Here is a 22,771-nt window from a genome sequence, read left to right as displayed (position 1 = left end):
GGGAAGAGTGGAAGTGTGGGAGTAGCCTATTTGATTCTACCGAAACCATGCAGCATGTTCGAAACAAACTGAAAATAATATTTTTTTTACAATATAGCGTTAGGTAGCTCAGTGATAAAATTAATCTACTTCTAAAATACTATGTCATTGGAGGTCAAGCTGTAGATCCTGGCTATAACGGAGTTGCAATAGCGAAAGTGTGGCAGGACAAGTGGGTTACTTCTACAGCAGTTTTTTTTTTTGTTAACCCTAGAGTGCTCGCGCTATGAGCATTTTGCCGCCCTCGGCAAAAAAATCGAGTTATTTTCTACATGATGCGTTTGTCAAAGTCAAGCGTTTCAGTAGCTGCCTCCCCATACTTCACCTCCATGTATTAGAAATTAGAAGAAGTTTAGTGCGCAGGTGACCGCAATAGAGAACGATTGTTGAACGTATGTCACGTTTTGCGGCAAATTGCTCACTGCGCGACTACTGACGTAAGTAAAATTTGTGTGTTTGGTTTTTAGTGTTGTTGGAAGATTATTAGTTTTCATTGCGTATAATGTTGTTTTGACATTAATGACGTCATAACATTGATAATTACCATTAGTGCTTAATTTATTTCATGTCGTTTTCGGTAAAATTCACGTAAAATACAAAAAATGAAAAAACAAGGAAGATGTCGGATTTCGAAGAAGCTGGTGCACTAAAATTAGTAGAAAATGTATACTAAAGTTGTAAAGAAAGTAAACATAGTCATTACAATACTGTTATAGAACAATCAGCGGCAGAATCTGAAAATGATGTGCCAAGGGTGCAATAGTTGTGCAAATTTACTGTGCAACGCACATTAAATGCACATGTGACAGGCCTGTTTTGTTGAAGCACATGTCAAAGATGAAGAAAACCTTTAAGTGTGCTAATAAGTTTAATATTTGATGATGTATGATGGTAAAACAATGTTTTTTCTATGATTTCTATAAATATTTCCTAACATTTCCAAAATATGTTTTATTCTTTAAGTTTTAGCCACAAATCTTTAATGAACGTTATTTTCTAATAGTGTATGCTTTATTCTATCAGTTTTAACTGATTTTCATATTTTTAAACTGTTATTTGACACACAACCGGACTTGTAAGTTTGGGCGGCAAAATGCTCATACGCGAGCACTCACGTTTCACGGAAAGGCGCGACTACTCTAGGGTTAAAAAAGAAATAAACAAGAAATATTAACTCTACATTTTTTTAAACATTAAAAGGCAAATGGTTCTTCAATGATCTTTTCTAACGCCTCAAAGATTAGACCCTAAGACTAATTGGCGAAGATGTCTCATCACAAATCCAGCGCCTGATTGGAGCTCAACACTTGTTTGATCTAGGCTCGCACACAGGCCGAGTCAAACAGTACAGTCCACCGTTCAGCTTACAATCAATTCGTCTATTTACATTGTACTCGCTCAACTCTGTACGTCTGTATTGGCCGCTGTTCAGTGTTATGAGCTGGGTACAATCGAAGACAGAAGTTGTTTCATAAAACGTGTTTGAATACAACTGGCTTTTTTCTGTTTCGTGCTTCGACTCGCCTCGTGACGACGATGTTTGACGTGCGTATTTTGACTCTGTCACATGATTTCTGATTAACTCATGAATTAAAGAAAAAATAGACGCACGTTTTTATATTATGTTCCTGTAAATATTAGGAATAATACGAGGAATAGCTTTCAAATCAAATCAAATCAAATCATTTATTGCATTGCATTACATGTGGTTTGATAGTTGGTGAATGGTAGGGCAGCGCATCACATGCACCCTGCAAGGGCATAGCAAGCATTAAGAATACATTTTACAAAATAAAAGAAGAAGTTACAATTTTAGATCAGTAGTAACAATTTATAAGTAGCTTTTATAAGGGNAGGCGGTGCGCGGCCGCAGCCGCTCCACGCGCGCGCGCCCGGCGGTCCCCGCCACGCTGACCGCCGTCCACTCCTCGGCGCCGCCGCCGCGGGCCACTGCGTACATCACTACGTAGCCTGCGGGACAGAGTAGATGACATCACTAGTTAATTAAAATTAAATGTTTTGCCTTTTATCCGGCTCGAAGGACCATATTATTATATATGTATGTGTCTATGTATGTATTCATATGTTATTTATGTAATTATTTTTTTTTCTAAATTCGTATTAATTCTATACCGCCTACTTTATTCTCAGTTTGGCCCTAAGGTTGACTGGCAGAAAATGCCCAAAGGCATTAAGTCCGCCTTATGTACACCGTTCTATGTGCATATAAGTTTTAAATAAATAAATATTTTCAAGCAAAATAGTCATGTGTATGAAAGACGTTTGTTTCATATTATTAAAATAAAAAAGATAGACGTATTTTCATTTACATACACCAGAGTCCAGACTTATCATCAGGTGATCCGTCTGCTCGTTTACCTCTTGTCACATAAAAAAAAAGAAGACCGTATTTCCTGACCATATGGTCCTTCGAACCGATTAAATTTCAAATAGAGATAGGTCAATTTGTATTATAGTTCTTGCAACTCACGAAGACGAATGAGCTTTACATGTGTGGTGGCTTGAATTGAAATGTTTTTTTTTAAATAAGTGAAAAAATATTTTCTCATCTAGGACTCGCATCTATTCAGTTCACAACCATGAACCACAAGTCATATCTGTAACTATTATTAAGTTATTTATAATTTTCAAAATATCTGTGACTTGTTGTGGAGAGTTTACATTACTTGTGGAGCGACACCTACCAGTGATGATTCCGTTGGGGCGGGCGGGCGGCGCCCAGGCGAGCTCGACGGCGCGCGCGGGCGGCGCGGCGGGACTGCTTCTAGCGTCGTGTCGGACTAAACTAAAGTCTGTTCGCCGAGAGTTGATAAATATTAAGAAATGTCTTGCAACAGCGACAGTCGCTTAATTATCGCATTCTGTATGGCGGGCGTCGTTTGTCACAACGCGCACTGAGTACCATGCTACGAGCCACGCAGCTGTCGTCAAACGCCCGGGCCGACGGGCCGCAATGTGTGAAACGGAATAGATTTATTTTACATAAGACCGAAATGAATGGTATGACAGTGGGTAGGGCTTTGCCCAACATTGGGATACACTATAAGCCACTTGATAATAATTAAATACTTTTTATCCAACACATGGACGCCACGTGTTGGATCCCTATCCCCACGTATGCCCTAACCGGAAAAATTCCCGTAAATTTAAAAGAGATAATATTGATAATCTACCAACTTTTTCATTATATCGACAAAAATAATTAGCGGGCCGCAATTTATAATGAGTTTAGAACATCTGATATTTAATTTTTTTTATCAACTCTCGGCGAACAGACTTTATTTGAGGTGAAGAAGATACCGACCGGTGATGATTCCGTTGGGGCGGGCGGGCGGCGCCCAGGCGAGCTCGACGGCGCGCGCGGGCGGCGCGGCGGCCGACACGCGCAGGTCCCGCGGTGGAGACGACGGGACCGCTTCTAGTGTTGTGTTGGACACGATCATCGACCACTGCGACTCGCGCCCGCCTGTGGGGAAAATTGTAGAGTGTAAAGCCTGGTCCGTGAGTACGTAGAATTTTGTCCAATGACCCCAAGCTACGCATCCTTATCGCTCGCGCGTAATTATGTTGCTGTCGCGCTCGCACACTCACTGCGGGCGCGCGTCGCACAGTCGCGACAGCAATATAATTACGCGTAGGCTTTAGAGAGGTCTGGGAGATTTGGAAAGACTTGAAATATGCTAAATCTGTCCTCAGATAGTTCAGTGGATTCATGTTGATGCCAAAGAGGACATAGTGATTTAAATTGACTTAAACATCAGCACAGTTTTAAAACAAGCAGCATTCTTAAATAGACTGTCAGCTATGAAAGAAAGAAAGAAAGAAAGAAAGAAAAGTATTTATTCGATGCAAGTACAAAATAACTATGGAACCAAGACTATGATTAGAGAGGACGCTTCAATAATTATACAAAACTAGCTTTTGCCCGCGGCTTCACCCGCGTGAAATTTAGTGTCACAAATCGGCATAAATTATAGTCTACTAGCTTTCCGCCCGCGGCTTCACCCGCGTGGAATTTTGTCTGTCACAGAAAAACTTTATCTCGCGCGTCCCTGTTTCAAAAACCGGGATAAAAACTATCCTATGTTCTTTCCCGGGACTCAAACTATCTCTATGCCAAATTTCATCAAAATCGGTTGCGAGGTTTAAGCGGGAAAGCGTAACAGACAGACAGACAGACAGACAGACAGACAGAGTTACTTTCGCATTTATAATATTAGTTGGGATATGTTAATCTGGGTTACAAACAATAATACTGTAAATTTTCAACAAAATCCGTTCAGTACTTTTTGCGTAAAAGAGTAACAAACATCCAGACATCCAGACATCAAATAAATAAATAAATTATAGTAGGATAGTAGGATTCTTTGACTCGGTGAACATAAATAAAATAAATATCCAAAGGTTTCGCAGTTCACTTCTGCTGTCCCAGTTCGATTTTATCATTAGATTGAAAATGAGTATTTCTGGAGATTCATTTGAGTTATTGTATGTGTCAGGCAACTCACAAAACATGAGACTTCCAACTTATGTAATATTTTAACAACGTGAAAAATTATTCGTTGTCTTTGCACAAATTCGGTACACCAAAAATATGTCCGAATATTTAAAAGTGAATATTGTAATGGACAGTCGTAATTACAAAGAATAAAGTTTCACAAACATATTGACACACATTAGCCTCCTATTATTAAGGCAGTACAGTAGTACACATTTTATAAGGCGCGTCGTGAATCTTCGGCCACGCAGACAAGGACAAAAATTTTCCGATTATGTTCCCCGTCGCACTTGCGCAAGCCCCGCCCATTTCATATTTACACTGCAGGCCAATTCTAACGGAAGTACGGGGAATAAAATATTTATCTTTTTGCCAAAAAAGTTTAATAGAGTATTTAAATAAATAAATAGACTTCTTAAAAAACAAATTATAAATACACTTGCGGTACCCGTCGTTGTTCCCGAATTCCATAACACAAGTGCTTTTGCTACATACTTTGGGATCGATCGGAGCAATGTACACGTCTAATATGTATTTATTTATTTACTAGCTTTTGCCCGCGGTTTCACCCGCGTGAAATTTAGTTTGTCATAGATTGTCATAAATTATAGCCTATATGTTATTCTGGGTTATAAACAATAATACTATAAAGTTTCATCAAAATCCGTTCAGTAGTTTTTGCGTGAAAGAGTAACAAACATCCAGACATCCAAACATCCATACATATTATAATTGTAGCGAATTACGATAATGCACTTTATTTTATTTATCATAACATCTTTAATATACTGTACTCTACTAAATGGCAAATAAATATTTGAATTTCCGAATGTGAGAAGAGTGAATGCTGAATCTATGAATGAACTGTGAATGTGTAGATGTACGGAGATTGGAGGCTCACAAAAATATAACACTTTTTTGCCACTAAGTGTACTTTTGTCTGCAACACGTCTACGCACTCTAGAGTATGGCGGCTGACTAACATTTGTCACCGCGCGCGCAAACATGACACGCGGCGCGGACCAATACCGGCACAGGAAGAAGACGCGCCGTGCGTGGAGTATCCCGATTGGTCAATAGCATTTCCCGCGCTACTTAAATTCGTCTTCTGCGCAGGTACATCGGTGAGCCTTATTAATTGTGTACTACTGTACGAAGGTTTAAGAGCTCACCTTTGATGAGCTTGACGGCGAACTCGTAGTGCGTATTAGGCCGCAGGTCGTCGAGCATGCAGTTGAGGTCGGACGCGTTGTAGGTGCGCGCGCGGCCCGCGCCCGCGCCCGCCGCCGCCCAGCGGACCACGTAGCGGCGCCCGTCCGTCGCCGTCTGTGGGGGACGCAAGAGAACGTAAGCGGGGGTAATGTTATGTTAAGGATATGTTTCAAATTCTTTATTGCTCCAATGTTGGTATATAAAAGTTCTTACATATAGACATAGACCCAAAACATGGACCTATGGATTAAAGTGTCAAGTTAGTTTAGTTTAGTTGCAGGTCGTACCACAGAATAATAATAAGTACCTACTACGTACAAAAGTTTTACTTCGCGAAGGTATTTAAAAAAATGTATGCTCAATGTCATTAACAATATGGTGTAATTTAGCCTGTCTCAAGAGTCAAGCACCATTTTGTTGACAAACGTCAGAGATCGGCACTGCGCCGAAGCTATAGGGCTGACTTCGGTAAAATGATGTGACGTGAGGTGCCAAACTGCGGAAAATGGCGGAGGAAATACATGATTTAGCATGAATTATCATGAATAATATTAACTACTTATCATGAATAATATATTACTTACCTCTCAGTGTCTTGAGGCAACTTATAAAAATACATTCTATGTTTTTATTATTATTTAGGCAGTTAAATACTGCACAGTATTTAGTACACCGTTTTCTTTATTTTCTTCCATCATACACAAGAATACGCGTGCGTGAGTCAATGTTCGCTCGTATGTGAGGCCTTGTCGAATAGTATCCTATAGGTGGGCCATTGTGCGTGTTTTGTTTTCGATGTAAACTCGCGGAGATGAACAGGCCTGGTCGTACCATTGAAGTAATATTAGGGGAGAGTTCGGTATATTGTACCGCCGGGTAAATTGTACCACCCTCATATTTCATAAAGTATTTATTGAATGTCTGTAATTGCAACACTCAGTGATACACAACTAAAATCAATTAATATCGGCCATGTGGTTTTTGCCGTGACAACAAACACGTGTGTTTTATTTTGAAAAGTATTTTTTCATTGTTTTCAAGTAACTTTTGACAATACATGTTTGGATTGTAATTTTGTTAAATTTAATCACAGGGTGTTTCTAATATATTATTTAGAAGCGTAAATTAGTGTGGATTACAATTATTTGAAACATTTTTCGGTATTTATAAGCTATATTTTTTACCGATTTTTTAAAAGCACTATCGCCTAGTCGGCTAAATTGTACCACATCAAGTTGTATGGAACTTTACCAACGGATTTTGAAATTTTTTTTAGTAAATTATATTTTGAAGTTATAATAGCGTAGTTATGTTTGACTAACAATAAATGAAAGCAAAAGACTGGCAAAGTAGATTAGGTACAAGTGTGCGTTACGATAATTGGAATTACAAAACTTGTACTCAAAACCGTGATAACGTGTAAAACAATATGGATTGTCTATGTTATTAACTACTGTTCCTCTTCGTTTCCTAATTTGTTAAGAATGTATCGTATAATATTTTGCGATAGTTTTTTTAAAGGCTTGAAATTTATTGAAATCCAATTTAGTAACCCTGTGGTACAAATTATCGAACCGGTTGGCTAAATTGGACCGAAGCTCTGAACTCGTACTTTGTTGATTTGTGCTAAATATACAACAATCATATTAATTAATACTTAGGAAATAGTAAGTTGAATAATGTATCTTTTATTATATACCATGGACATTAGCAAAAACAAAAGAAAACTATGTGTAAAATGGGATTGAAAAAAACTGGTCCAAATTAGCGGACTCTCCCTTACTACGTAGTACATTATAACTCAATGGGTCGTACCCAGTAACGTCGAGTTGAATCTAGTAATGTCAAGTACCGAGTATAGTCTAGTAGGTACTGTCAAGTCGAACCCAGTAGCGTTAAGTCGAGTCTAATAGTGTCAAGTCATCTTATAGTTTCAAATTGAGTTTAGTACTTAATTTAAGTCGTAAAGTCGAGTCGTCGGGTCGTGATATTTAAAAACCTTACCTGTCCTTTAGGTAATGTGGGGTCCGTCCAGTACACAACAGCTGTAGTTCCACTCAACATTATCACCTGTAACAAAAATTGTATTATTATCTCCGTACCCTCGAGCATTTGAATTTGTGTGGGATAATCTCTTGGGAGACAAGACAATAGATACTTGTGATAAAAATGTTATAGATTTCGATACAAATAGACACCTGTAGGCAAAGGATGGGCACCGCAAAAAGCTTCTATCAATTTTACGCGATAAGCCAATACATTTGTTGTTTAAAATCATCGATAAGATTTGTGATGAGTGAGCGCCTTTCTGCTACCTTTATGAGTCGTCCCACACTATATTTTCCGGTACGTGACCTCGACTCCAGAACCGTGCTGCCCCATCCGCCGTCATTTCGTACGTGCGGACTATGTACCCTGCCTATTGTCACTTCTGCTAGCGCAGTATTTTTCAACCTTTTTCATGACGCGACCCCCCCTAGCATGAAAAAAATTTTTGCGACCCCCCGACCGATCGCTTTTTTTCATGCCTTTTACGAAGATGTTGTAGGCACCAAATTCTTTAGTCTATACAACATTTATGCATTTGCATAATTAGATTTCGAATAGATCTAGCTTTAAACCTTTACTGTTTTTTTTACTGATGTAGTTTTTACGACCTCTCGCGACCCCCCTATAGAGGCTTCGCGACCCCCCATGGGGTCGCGACCCACAGGTTGAAAAACACTGTGCTAGCTAATCTATCCGGCTATGTCAGCTATAGGGCCCTAGAGACCACGCACCTTGAGTCCCACAGGCGGCAGCAGGTCGGGCGGGTCGGGCTCGTCGTCCTCGTCTGTCCTCGGGCGGCGCACGGTCGCTACACCGCCGGCCCGGCCTTAGAGAGCACGCACCTTGAGTCCCACAGGCGGCAGCAGGTCGGGCGGGTCGGGCTCGTCGTCCTCGTCCTCGTCGTCCGCCTCGTCGTCGTCCTCGTCCTGCCCCTCGGGCGGCGCGCGCGTGCGTACGGTCGCGTACACCGCTGGCCCCAGGCCTAGCGCGTTGCTGCCGCGGAGAGAGATCACGTATTCCGCGTTGGATTCTGTGAGGAGTAAATAAGTAATAAAAATAAAATAAAAATAATTTATTATCAGACAAAAGCAGTCCATAGTTTGGTTAGTAACAATCTGAGGTATATAACAATTTAATGCAAGCAAGCATTAGGATTGCCTTATCTCCGGCGCTGCGGGAAGTGCGGTCCTTCCGCTCTGGCGTAACATATACCCGGCATGCCATGCTCGCTTCCGCAGCTTCAGCTTGGGTCGACCAATCGCACCGTATTATTTGTTTTTGGGAAAATCGGACGTTTTCACACAAAAAATGTAGTAGTGATATCTCGAAAACTTTTCGTGCTAGCGAAGTAATTCTTTCACCAAAGCATCTGTTTATAGTCTGGTCTGTGAGCACAGAACACATTTTGTCCAATGACCCCAAGCTACCCATCATTATCGCTCGCGCGTAATTATGTTGCTGTCGCGCTCGCATACTCATGGTGTGTGGTCGCGACTGTGCAACGGGCGCTCGCAGTGAGTATGCGAGCGCGACAGCAACATAATTACGCGCGAGCGATAAGGATGGGTAGCTTGGGTTCATTGGACAAAATTCTACGTGCTCACAGACCGGGCTTTAGTACATTTTCGCACAAAAAATGTAATAAAAGTTATGATATCTCGAAAAGTTTTCGTGCTATCGAAGTAATTCTTTCACCAAAGCATCTGTCTATTGTCTGGTCTGTGAGCACAGAACACATTTTGTCCAATGACCCCAAGTTACTATCCTTATCGCTCGCGCGTAATTACCTTGCTGTCGCGCTCGCACACTCACTGCGGGCGCCCGTCGCACAGTCGCGACAGCAATATAATTACGCGCGAGCGATAAGGATGGGTAGCTAGGGGTCATTGGACCAAATTCTACGTGCTCACAGACCGGGCTTTAGCGCGTTTCGAATCGATTGCGTGTGGATAAATTTTATGAACCTCTAGATGACTCTAGTAAATATCATGCGAGAAAAACGCGTCATTTGGACCAGTTCAAAGAAGTTTATGGCGTGTTGTGTAAACAAAATTGCTTTGAAATAGTAATGTGAAGCGTTTTTACAAATCATTTAAATATGAAGTGACGCATAACATGACATGTTTTTGGAAAATCTAACGCTTTCACACATAAAATGAAATAAAAGTAGTGATATCTCGAAAACTGATCGTGCTAGCGAAGTAATTCTTTCACCAATGCATTTGTCTAAAGCCCGGTCTGTGAGCACGTAGAATTTTGTCCAATGACCCCAAGCTACCCATTTTTATCGCTCGCGCGTAATTATATTGCTGTCACGACTGTGCGACGGGCGCTCGCAGTGAATTTGCGAGCGCGACAGCAACATAATTACGCGCGAGCGATAAGGATGGGTAGCTTGGGTTCATTGGACAAAATTCTACGTGCTCACAGACCGGGCTTTAGTACATTTTCGCACAAAAAATGTAATAAAAGTAGTTATATCTCGAAAACTTTTCGTGCTAGCGAAGTAATTCTTTCACTGCCTCTGTCTAGTATAGTGTTGTGCCTTTGTTGCCTGAATCTGTTGTTGCCAAAATAAAATTATTTGCTCTCTTTTCTTTCTTTCTCACCGAGTCCCCGTATGACGTGGGAGTGTAGATGCGCCGGCAACTCGCGCGAGTGGTCGTCGGGCACGCCCGCGCCCCAGCCCAGCCACCAGCCGCGGACCGCCACGCCGCCGCCGCCGCCCTCCGCCCACCACACAGAGATCCAGTCGCGGCCCGCGCGCGCTACAGAACGGGGACCAAGTTATAGTGGACAACATTGGGTACAAGGGATACAAGGACCAGGCTACAGTGGGCACTAGTGCTACAGTTGCGCGCCCAGCCAGCCACCAGCCGCCCTCCGCCCACCACACCGAGATCCAGTCGCGGCCCGCGCGCGCTATGGAACGGAGGTCAACTTATAGTAGACATTGCGAACAACAATCATGGAGCAGCCGCTGCTCTCCGCCCACCACACGGAGATCCAGTCGATCAGAAAGGAGGTCAAGTTAAAGTGGACAACAATGAACATTGGGTAAGGGATATAAGGTATAATGGTTCAGTTGCCGCCGCCCTTCGCCCACAATACCGCGCGCGCTAGAGAACGGACACCACGTCACGGACAAAAATTATGAAACAGCCGCTGCTCTCCGTCTGACACAAAGAGATCCAGTCGCGGCCCGCGCGCGCTAGACCAAGTTATAGTGGACAATAGTGAACATTGGCTGAAAGGGAGGCAAGGTAAAGCGGATTAGCCGGTGCTCTCAGCCCACCACACCGAGATCCAGTCGCGGCCCGCGCGCGCTACAGAACGGAGGTCAAGTTACAGTGGACAACAATCATAGAGCAGCCGCTACAAGGAGATCCAGTTGCGGCCCGCGCGCGCTACAGAACAAAGAGCAAGTTAAAGTGGACAATAATAACATTGGCTGCAAGAGAGGCAAGATATATCGGAGCTGATCCGCTGTATCTTGCCTCCCTTGCAGCCCTCTGCTCTCTCAGCCCTCAGCTCTCTACCCACCATAAAGAGAACCAGTCGCGGCCCGCGAGCGCTGGGAGACAGAGACCAGGTTATAGTGGAAAACAGCAGGCATTGGGTGCGAACGGAGAGCAAGTTATAATGGACAACAATGATAGAACCTACTTCTCTCCGCCCGACACAGAGATCCAGTCGCAGCACGCGCGCGCTGGGGAACGAAGGTCAACTTATAGTGGACAACAGTCATAGAACAGCCGCTACTCTCCGCCCACCACACCGAGATCCAGTCGCGGCCCGCGCGCGCTAGGAAATTGAGGTCAAGTTATAGTGGACAACAGTGAAGGATAACAATCATGGAACAGCCACTACTCTTCGCACTACACAAAAAGATCCAGTCGCGGCCCGCGCGCGCTACAGAACGGGGACCAAGTTATAGTGGACAACAGTGAAGGACAACAATCATGGAACAGCCACTACTCTCCGCCCACCACACCGAGATCCGGGTCACCGCCCGCGCGCGCTGCCAACCGGAAGTCAAGTTACAGTGGACAACAGTCATAGAACAGCCGCTACTCTCCGCCCGACACAAAAAGATCCAGTCGCGGCCCGCGCGCGCTACAGAACGGGGACCAAGTTATAGTGGACAACATTGGGTACAAGGTATACTATATTCTATATTCGCCCGAAACAAAGAGATCCAGTCGGAGCCCACGCGTGCTAGGGAACGGAGACCACGTTACAGTTGACAATAATGAAGATTGGCTGAAAGGGAGGCAAGATAAAGCGGATTAGCCGGTGCTCTCCGTCCACCATAAAGAGATCCAGCCGCGGCTCGCGCGCGCTAGGGAACGGAGGTCAAGTTATAATGTACAACAATCATAGAAGAGCCGCTGCTCTCCGTCTGACACAAAGAGATCCAGTCGCGACCCGCGCGCGCTAGACCAAGTTATAGTGGACAATACTGAACATTGGCTGAAAGGGAGGCAAGGTAAAGCGGTTCAGCCACTGCTCTCCGCCCACCACACCGAGATCCGGTCGCGGCCCGCGCGCGCTTCCAACCAGGGGTCAACTTATAGTGGACAACTGTCATGGAATAGCCACTGCTCTCCGACCGACACACGGACATCCAGTCGCGGTCCGCGCGCGCTACAGAACGGGGAGCAGGTTACAGTGGACAACAATCATAGTACAGCCACTGCCTGCCACCTACCATACGCAGATCTGGTCGCTGTCCGCGTGCTGAAGAATGGAAAGCAAGTCAGAATGGACAGCAGTCAACATTGGGTTGCAAGCGGGGCAAGGTGTAGCGGATCAGTCGCTGCTCTCTGCCCACCACTGACCACACCGAGATCCAGTCGCGGCCCGCGCGCGCTACAGAACGGGGACCAAGTTATAGTGGACAACAGCGAACATAGGTTGCAAGGGCAACAATGTGGCAAGATATAGCGGACCAGCCACTGCTCTCCGACTTTAAGCCTTCTTATGACTCCATCAGTGGCTTTCGTATTCGTATTTTTTTAAGTTCATATTATTTTTTTTAACCTAAAATAAACAATAAATGAAGTTACTGGTGAGCGGCGGCGGCTGCGGCGGCACGCGGGTCTCGTCGAGCTCCTGGCGCTGCGTGGTGGCCGTCACCCACTCGCTGAACGGGCCCGAGCCGTTCACGTTGATGGCGCACACGCGGATCTGCGGGGAAACCAGAATAGGCTAGTTTCCTACAATCATTTTTTTAGTCCGTCAATTTTAGTATAAAAAAATATTGGACACGTATATTTTTAATTCTCCATCAAACAAATAATTACAAAGTTATAGTGCGTTGAAGTTCCGCGCGACGTCACAAAGTGTTGCACTTTTACGCACTCACTGACGTCACGGGCCTTTTCTTTAGAACTTTGGCACGCTTTATCTCTTTACATTTTCATTAGTTTGAAAAAGTGGAAAATACGTGTCGAGTAGTTTTTGATAAGCTAACTGACGGACTAATTAAAACTCTTGCTTTTTTACCCAGGAAACATCCCTATTGACGTGATCGAAACAGATTTTAATTTGGTGTGGAGTTAACTGACACCCTGGATTCACACATAGGCGTGGGTAACACCGCGGGGCACAGATCTTCTTCCTCGGCCCGTCACTGATGAAAATCGCTAAAGCCTGGTCCGTGAGCACGTAGATTTTGTCCAATGACCCCAAGCTACCCTACCGCGACTGTGCGACGCGCGCCCGCAGTGAGTGTGCGAGCGCGACAGCAACATAATTACGCGCGAGCGATAAGGATGGTTAGCTTGGGGTCATTGGACAAAATTCTACGTGCTCACGGACCAGGCTTTACCACATTTATAGTGTTCCTCCACAGACTGCGATCATAAGCTGTGGGGCACAGATAGTTGACCAGAAATCCTACGGTTATGTGATGTAATCATGACACAGCTGTGGTGTATTTTGCTATAGCTATGGGACCTACTGTGGGGCCTATTATGCTACAGCTGTGGGGCCCATTATGCTACAGCTGTGGGGTCTATTATGCTACAGCTGTGGGGCCTATTATGCTACTGATGTGGGGCCTATTATGCTACACCTGGGGGGCCTATTATGCTACTGCTGTGGGGCCTATTATGCTACTGCTGTGGGGCCTATTCTGCTACAGCTGTGGGGCCTATTCTGCTACAGCTGTGGGACCTATTTAGGGACCTGCTGTGGGGCCTATTATGCTACTGCTGCGGGGCCTATTAGGTTACAGCTGTGGGGTTATTTATGCTACAGCCTGCCAGCCCGGCCGGCCGGTAGCGCAGCTTGGAGCCTGTGAGGCTTGCGGTGGGTCCTGTGAGACACGAGCCTCACCTGGTAGGTGGTGGCGGTCTGCAGCGCCCTCAGCTCGGCGCGCCGGGCGTCGGCGGGCGTGGTGAGCGAGTCGGCCTTGCGGCGGGCAGTNACAGCTGTGGGACCTATTTAGGGACCTGCTGTGGGGCCTATTATGCTACTGCTGCGGGGCCTATTAGGTTACAGCTGTGGGGTTATTTATGCTACAGCCTGCCAGCCCGGCCGGCCGGTAGCGCAGCTTGGAGCCTGTGAGGCTTGCGGTGGGTCCTGTGAGACACGAGCCTCACCTGGTAGGTGGTGGCGGTCTGCAGCGCCCTCAGCTCGGCGCGCCGGGCGTCGGCGGGCGTGGTGAGCGAGTCGGCCTTCCGGCGGGCAGTCGGCGCGGCGGAGTCGGCGGCGACGGCCCGGTAGCGAATCTTGTAGCCGGTTAGCGCTCCGTGGTGCGTCTTGGCCGGTGGCGCTTCCCAGCGGACTAGGATCGACTGGAATGAAGATGGACCTTTAGTTTTCTTGTTTTACGTCTTCGAATCTGTTTTTTGAGGTTGTTTCATATTTTTTAAACCAGCGCCATCTAGTCTCAAAATAAGCAGTTTACACTTATTGTAAAAAATTACTACCGCTTCTCCAGAGCCCCTCTCGGGCAATTGGTAGGCTGCGTATCCACTAGAGGCAGCCTCGGGCCGAGCGGCGACCGAGAGCCAATGAACCTCAATCTGCGGCACGCCGGACCCTGAGGTAAGTTCGTCGCCGGCAGCCTCTAGTGTATACGCAGCTGTATCTGTGGACGTGTCTACTGACCGTAGCCCCAGTAGGCACAGCCGTAAGGCTGGCAGTGTGTGTTAAGTGTGTATTTTTAACGCCCTAAGCTCGTCCTTAGAGGAGCGAGGGGGGCGCATGTGTAGTGTTTGAATATGCTTAAGTGGGCGTGGCTATCTACTCACCGTAGCCCCAGTACACACAGCCGGCTGTAGTGTTAAGTATGTATTTTTTACGCCCTAAGCTCGTCCTTAGAGGGGCACGGCACGCTCATGTGTACATTTGTGTTCTAATATGCTTGTGACTCTGTGTGTGTTAAGGTTAGAGGGAGGGTGGTGACATGTGCTTGAATATGCTTGAGTGGGCGTGGCTATACTCACCGTAGCCCCAGTAGGCACAGCGTTAAGGTCGGCGGGCGGCGCGGCGCACATATCCACGATAGTGTTTAGAGTGTCCGCCCTAGCTTCGTTGAAAGTATATGAATGTGTGTGTTGAGCGTAGCACTGGTAGACAGCAGTGAGGTTAAAGGGGGAAGCGGCGGGCCCATGTGTACAGTGTTTGAATATGCTTAAATGGGCGTGGCTCAATCTCGGCACATCGCGTCTTGAGGTAAATTCGTCGTCGCGAGTCGAGCCATATTGTGTAGTTCGGGACGAGGCAGCCTCTAGTGTATACGCGGCTGTATCTGTGGACGTGTCTACTGACCGTAGCCCCGGTAGGCACAGCAGTAAGTCCGGCGGGCGGCGCGGCGGGCGCGGCACTGGGCGTCCGGGCTTGCCTCTCGGTCGGCGCGCCGCCGGCGGCCGCGACGCGCACGGTGTAGGCGGCGGCGGCGCGCAGGCCGGCGAGGGTGGCGTTGACCGGCGCCGCCGGGTCTGAAGGAGCGTCCACCCACATGGTTTGTTCGCGGTTGCTGTCCACCTGGGTTGAGACATTATGTTACGGTCTACTGACTTGATTAGACAAAATAAAATGACTAATTATAAAGTATTGTAAAAAAAAATTTAAAAAAAAAATCTTTGGATGCCAACAATAGAAAAGTGGATGAGATTTTTTATTTACGAGGGTATAGAACACTTGAGAAACTTCAAAAATGTTGTACTTCTACTTAATGAGGAAGATGACCAAAATTGTGTGACCCTAATAATTGCTTAAGTCTTCAATCTTCACTTCTTCATACTTGCTTACCCGCGGCTCTAGCCAGATCCTCCCTCGTGAAAGCGTTATGACACTAGGACTACTAGAAGCATTCATGCTATGATTTCAAGCCTTCTATCCAGTCACTTAAAGTGCGCGCTGGACCTCAACCAAGTCTCTCAGTCAGCTAAGAGCACTGACCCCTGATGACGCTAAAATTAGGGTGACAGTGGTTTCTCCTTCTTTCATAGTCAAAACTGTATGACCCCAATCACATTTCTCGTGATCCCAGCTAGGTCCCCTTGTGACACTAGAGCCATTCATAATATAGTTTTGTAACAAATTGCTATTTACTGTTTAACAGTACAGTTTTTAGGCTACTCATGATGTTTCTTTTGCTCCAGAAATTGCATTGTTTTACTGGTTTACCTTTTCTCCGCAAGTTACACACTTAATTTTTATTGGTTTTCCAAGATAGAGGCTTGGCCTAGTTTGGAAACCTCTGTATAATTACTCTGTGTCCCTTTCATTTTAAAATGTGTCACTACTATAGCAAATGTATAAAGTTTTGTGCAATAAAAAAATATTAATAGTGTCTACAATATAAAATAGCAGAGTTTGCGCTTAGCATGCAATTAGCATAATAAGGCCGTAAGAATAATTGAACTAATTTCTGTAACTAGATTTTATAACATTCTATGTGGTTGAGATAACATGGTTCAATAAACGTCTCTGAAGAAGATCAGAGGATGTTGGGAACCGATTGGTGGACCAACCTCTTTTTATATTGTCTATGTTTTTATACTTTTTTTATTACTTTTGATACCTTTTGTTTAGTATTGAAGTTGATGTTTTTTGATAGCCGTTGTGGGCATATTTTGCAGGAATATATCTTCATTTTAACCGAAGGTTTTTCTTATTTCTGCCGCCCGAGCGGCTGTCCGCAACATTTCATTTAATTCATCCTCAAGACTCAACATACTTCCGTTTGAACCTCCTCCAGCACTGACCTCTGTGTACGTGATCTGGTACTTGTCCGGCGGCGCGCCGGCGGGCGGCGGCGGCGGCGGCGCCCACGTGACCCGCAGCGCGTGCGGCGACGCCGGTTCTACGCGGAGTTCACGCACCGCGCCGTGGGAGAGCTCCTCTTCCGGCGTTGTTATTTCTAGAGGCTAGAAAACAAGTAACCGTTTAAGGTTAATTTCTTAACTATAGAGCTTCGCAAATTGAAGTTTCAATGCGCTTCAAATTAAGTCAAATCAAATTATTTATTTTGCGAACATGGGTATTACACGTAGGTCTTACAAGTATTTTAGTATCTCCATCAGCTTTTTAGTTGTTTAACTTTATACTCGCATCTGCAAATACGCTTCTGTTAACGCCACTCAGTTAAGATTCCCACTAGATGGAGTTATATGATTTTAACTCGCGATGGTAAAATAATGATTTTATTGCGATAACTTCTAAAAATATTTTTTTATATTGTTTAAAAAATGTGAACAATCTATGTGTGTATTTTTTAATAGTGTAAGTATACATTATGTACTGTTGGTTGGTATACCTTTCTAAATAAATTTTTCATAATTTCTTTTAAATTTTCTCTAGAACTTTTTTAAAAGCGAACAACTTCTATGGATGTTACCTTGGTGGGCGGCGAGAATGCGTGCTGCGTGTAGGCCAGCAGTTGAAACGTGTAGGTGGTGTTGGGCTGCAGCGCCGCTACATTCATCTCGTGCCGCGCGCCGCCGCGGGACACGCGCTCTCTGAGAAACACGGACAAATATGAATATAACTAGGTTCATCTATAATCAAACCAAGAGCAAATACACATACAAGGACCAGATAAAAAGATTAATATCATTCAGGTTGATTCATTATCTAACTGAGAATATCTACACTAGCTATCTATCTAAAGCCCGGTCTGCTCGCACACTCACTGCGGGCGCCCGTCGCACAGTCGCGACAGCAATATAATTACGCGCGAGCGATAAGGATGGATAACTTGAGGTCATTGGACAAAATTAACGTGCTCGCAGACCAGACTATAGCTGTTATCTACATCGATACCAAAAAGATCTCTTAATAATAGGCCACGGTAGCGTCGTCGTAATCACATCATAAAAGATAAATGCTGGTGTCTAATCATAAGCCACATTCGTTCTCAGTCTCTCAAATATGCCTTTCACAAAGAAGTAATAAATTATTATTCTACACCGGCTCACAAAGCACGACAACAGGGCATTTGCCAACGTTTCAATTAAATAACGTCAACTGCTGGACAAAAGCCCCCCAAGAATTTCAATAAATAAAATCTGGTCCTACATTACCCACAGCCAATATCATATTAACTTTCATAAAATATTACCTTTCACTCCCTTTGACTTTATAGATGACGGCGTAACCGCTTATATCTTCATTCTTCGTATCAGGCTCCTCCCAGCTAAGCGTGACGAATCGGTGCTTCACGATAACCGCCTTTAAGTTCTTCGGCGGAGAGATCACAGTCGCGTTGGCGTGCCGCAGCTGGTCCAGGTCCAATCCTTCGTTAGCGTGAAAGGAATCGAGATCGTTTTCGTCAGTTTGATCTGCGTCGTAGTTATAGTCATATTCCAGTTCAGGCCCAGAAGTGAATGCTGATGAGGTTTCTCCGAGGAAGTCCAAGTCTTCAGGCGTAGGGTCTGCACTTTGGTCCCCCCAGTGCCCCGAGGAAACCAAACTATTGAAAATGTCTTGGGTGGAATTGGAAAAGGAGGGTTTTGTGTGGGATGGTGATGTCATCGATGTAGGCACGAGGGAGTTTAGGAACGATTTGCTGTTTATAAGCCCGGCTGTGGAATTTGGTGAATTGATACCTGGAAATAATTGGTGAAAAAAAAACTAAAATGATGAACTAAAATAAATAGAAATGATAAAAAGCAAAATAATACTGAAAGCTTGAACGAAAGTGTAAAAAACTAGGTAAAAAAAAACCGAAAACAATATAATTGGAGTTTTAAAAAAATCCTGAAAGATTAGAACACGTTAAAGCAAGTGAGAATCATGATCTAATATCTTTTTCTTTGGTCGACACCGCATCGAGTGAACGTGTCAAGCTGTTACTTCGACAAGTCTGTCACACTCTATACAAAAATCACTGGTTATGGTTATAGTAACGGTGAAAGTAAGGTGGTGCAAGTGCAACGCAGCTTTAATCTAGATATAGTCTGGTCTGTGAGCACGTAGAATTTTGTGCAATGACCCTAAGCTACCCATCCTTATCGCTCGCGCGTAACTATGTTGCTGTCGCGCTCGCACACTCACTGCGGGCGCCCGTCGCACAGTCGCGACAGCAATATAATTACGCGCGAGCGATAAAGATGGGTAGCTTGGGGTCATTGGACAAAATTCTACGTGCTCACAGACCGGCTTTAGCATAGTTACCGTCATCAGGAGGTAGCACGACGAGCCGGAGACTGGCCTGCGCTTGTCCAAGGGAAGAGGTCGCGACGCATTGGAACATTCCCGCGTCCACCGCTAACACGCCTTGGATGTGCAGCGACGTGCTGGAATGAAGATCGATTGGTTAGGTATGAAACGTGTGAATTAGAGACTACTTAGTACGATATTCACTGCTATATGGAAAACCCTACGAGCATACCTTCTACTTATTTCTGTTTATTTTATTTTATTTTATTTTATTTATTACGGTATACCAACAATATAAGCGACTATACGTATGTATTAAAATACATTTGTCACCAACCCCTACTCCTCCCGCGGGTGTCGTAAGAGGCGACTTAGGGACTACACATCAAACAGAGAACGGGCAGCAGCGCTCTCTGAAAAACATCACTCTTTTAAACTGCGATCTCCAACCCGCCTGAAAAGCGTGGAGATTATGGCAAAACCCTCCACTATAGTGGAGTAGGCTCATAGTCTAGCAGTGGACTGTAAAGGGCTGTTGATGATAAGCGATTATACGATTCGGATTAATCTTTTAAGGGAAAGTTATGATAAAGAGGGATAGTGATTTGGTTTTAACGACTTCCTAAAACATAAACATTTGTGAAAGAAATTCATCTGTTTATAAGTTTAGTTAAGACTTCACACCTAGCTAATTTGTTATTCATCGCTCAATATTAAGCAGTTACGTTGAACGTTGAGTTTTATCAAAAATAGTTTACGAGTCGAACTTGTTTTTGAGGTGAAACCTTTTGAGGTGAAGAAGTCAAAAGTTATTATTTGAAAAAATCCAGAGCTTAAGAGCCCCAACCCCACATTATGAGAGGCACATATTCAAATTCTTCAATCAGTCTGCCAACCTCTGGTAAGCTATACAGTGATTTTTTTAAATTGTTTAATCTCACCCGTCAACCAGCGTGATATCGTGTCTATTCAGCGACAGCGGCTCGCCATCTTTGAGCCACGTGACGTCAGGCGCGGGCCGTCCTCGCACTGAGCACGCTAAAGTAGCGGAACCACGCGCGCGCGCAGACACTACCGATCCGCCTGGTAGTTGCACGCGGGGGTACGTCTGTAGAGAGAAAGATATAGGAATTAATGTTTGAACTTGAACTAGGTAAAGCCTGGTCCGTGAGCACGTAGAATTTTGTCCAATAACCCCAAGCTACCCATCCTTATCGCTCGCGCGTAATTATGTTGCTGTCGCGCTCGCACACTCACTGCGGGCGCCCGTCGCACAGTCGCGACAGGAATATTTACGCGCGAGCGATAAGGATGGGTAGCTTAGGGTCATTGGACAAAATTCTACGTGCTCACGGACCAGGCTTTAGTTCAATCAGGGTTTTCGCGAATGAAAGATCCGCTAGATGGCGGGACGTGGATGTGGGGTCTGACTGCTGCGTGATTGGTGGATTTTGACATATCTGTCAATGTCATGTCAAAAATCACCTATCATGCAGCATTTGGACCTCGCGTCTACGTATTGCCATCTGGCGGATTTTTTATTCGCGAAAACCCTCATTGACCGACTTCTGAGTAACGCGAACAGCTAGGGATTAGAATTCGCTGCCTGATGCTGTCTTTACTGAACACTATAATCCGGGTCTTTTCAAGAATAGGGCAGATATGTTCCATCCTAGACTGCATCTCACCTAACACTAGATGCGATTGCGTCAAATACTAGCCTTGTCGTGCATAAAAAATGACAATAATTGAGGCTTGATTTCCTGATGTTCTGACTCGGCTGCACGCGGAAATAGGTCTGCGAAATGGGCATAAGATTATCAGATTTGTGAATAATTTATGGCTAGGGAGCAGGGAGGCTAAGGTGCAGTAGGTTAGGAAAAATGTAGGCTAGGGGATAGATCGGCTAGGGGGCGTGTAGGTTAGAGGACACGTAGGCATGGAGGCTAGAGGACACGTAGGCTAGGGCCCGGGCACTTGTAGGCTAGCATGTACGTAGGCTGGGGGCGAATAGGCTAGGAATTACGCAGGCTAGGGGGCATGAAGGCTAGAAGGCGTGTAGGGTAGGGGTCGTCTAAGGTAGGGGACGTGTAGGCTAGGGGACATCTAGGCTAGAGTGGCGGGCAGGCTAGGGGCGTGTAGGCTAGAAGGCGTGTAGGGTAGGGGTCGTCTAAGGTAGGGCACGTGTAGGCTAGGGGACATCTAGGCTAGAGTGGCGGGCAGGCTAGGGGCGTGTAGGCTAGAGGACACGTAGGCTTGGAGGCATGGATGCTAGAGGACACGTAGGCTAGGGGGCAGGTAGGCTAGGGGCACGTAGACTAGGGCACTTGTAGGCTAGTATGTAGATAGGCCAGGGGGCAAGTAGGCTGGGGGCGAATAGGCTAGGAATTACGCAGGCTAGGGGACGTGTAGGCTAGAAGGCGTGTAGGGTAGGGGTCGTCTAAGGTAGGGGACGTGTAGGCTAGGGGACATCTAGGCTAGAGTGGCGGGCAGGCTAGGGGCGTGTAGGCAGTGGCGGATTAACAGTATCCGAGGCCCTAAGCACAGAGCCTGTGTAGGCCCTCTATTACTTAAATGGAAATGGAAATGGAAGGAATGGAATGAAAGGTAGAAAGTATGAAATGAAAGTTCATCAAAATAGAATGTGTAGTAGGTATAATTTAAAACTTATAANCCTAAGTACAACAGGTTCCCCTACGTTACTCGTGACGTCTTCTAGCACAGCTTTTACCACAGAAATATGGATTTTACATAGTTTAGTCTTTAAAAAAATGAATCGCAAAATGTGATGGTAAGCGCATAACTCAACAACGCCTGGACCAATTTTACAAATTCTTTTTTTTTTCAATGTTCGTTGAACGGCGAGAAAAATTCGAATAATTTCCGAGAAAACCTCGAGCGAAACCGCGGGCGGAAAGCTAGTTATTTCATCATCATCATCATCATCATTTCAGCCACAGGACGTCCACTGCTGAACATGAACATAAGCTAGTTATTTAATACAATTAATTTCAAAGTATTTAAAAGATGTTATAAAATATAAAATGAAGACTTTTTCAATAACTTAAAGAATATAATTTGTAGTTTAAATAAAAGTAAATAGGGTAAACTGCCAGTCATTGGACTCTTAAAAAAGTTATTGGACAGTTAGGTTACTGAATTAAAAATAGCATTTCTATTTCAACAACTGAGAGATTCCGACTGATGGAGATAAAAGGGCGTTTTTTTAAAAGAAATATTCACTTTAAGAAAATTCAAGGGTTATTTTGTCCAATGAATGTCGGTTTACCCTAGTTGATAATTAAATCTCTCTTCGTAAACCATTTTGCAAAC

At 44.8% G+C, this 22,771-nt stretch overlaps 1 protein-coding gene across 1 annotated transcript; it reads right to left on the bottom strand.

Annotated features, from left to right (window-relative positions):
* Window positions 1–1,870: 1,870 nt before the first annotated feature.
* Window positions 1,871–22,762, bottom strand: LOC114363704 (netrin receptor DCC-like). The gene is made up of 18 exons (XM_028319503.1): window positions 22,728–22,762; window positions 21,215–21,236; window positions 20,380–20,546; window positions 19,454–19,575; window positions 18,399–18,885; window positions 17,676–17,796; window positions 17,044–17,205; window positions 15,602–15,817; window positions 15,277–15,399; window positions 14,355–14,622; window positions 14,162–14,256; window positions 12,889–13,009; window positions 10,429–10,587; window positions 8,662–8,849; window positions 7,775–7,840; window positions 5,731–5,884; window positions 3,365–3,526; window positions 1,871–2,010 (listed from the first exon to the last, which is right to left on the bottom strand). Exons 1-18 carry the CDS (start codon window positions 22,760–22,762, stop codon window positions 1,871–1,873), a joined length of 2,808 nt encoding a protein of 935 aa, XP_028175304.1.
* Window positions 22,763–22,771: the final 9 nt, after the last annotated feature.

Source organism: Ostrinia furnacalis, unplaced genomic scaffold (genome assembly GCF_004193835.3).
Source record: "Ostrinia furnacalis isolate ACB-3 unplaced genomic scaffold, ASM419383v2 OfSCF7237, whole genome shotgun sequence".
Classification (NCBI taxonomy): domain Eukaryota; kingdom Metazoa; phylum Arthropoda; class Insecta; order Lepidoptera; family Crambidae; genus Ostrinia; species Ostrinia furnacalis.
The sequence above is the reverse complement of the archived record's forward strand: the minus strand, read 5'-3'. Positions and strand labels throughout refer to the sequence as shown.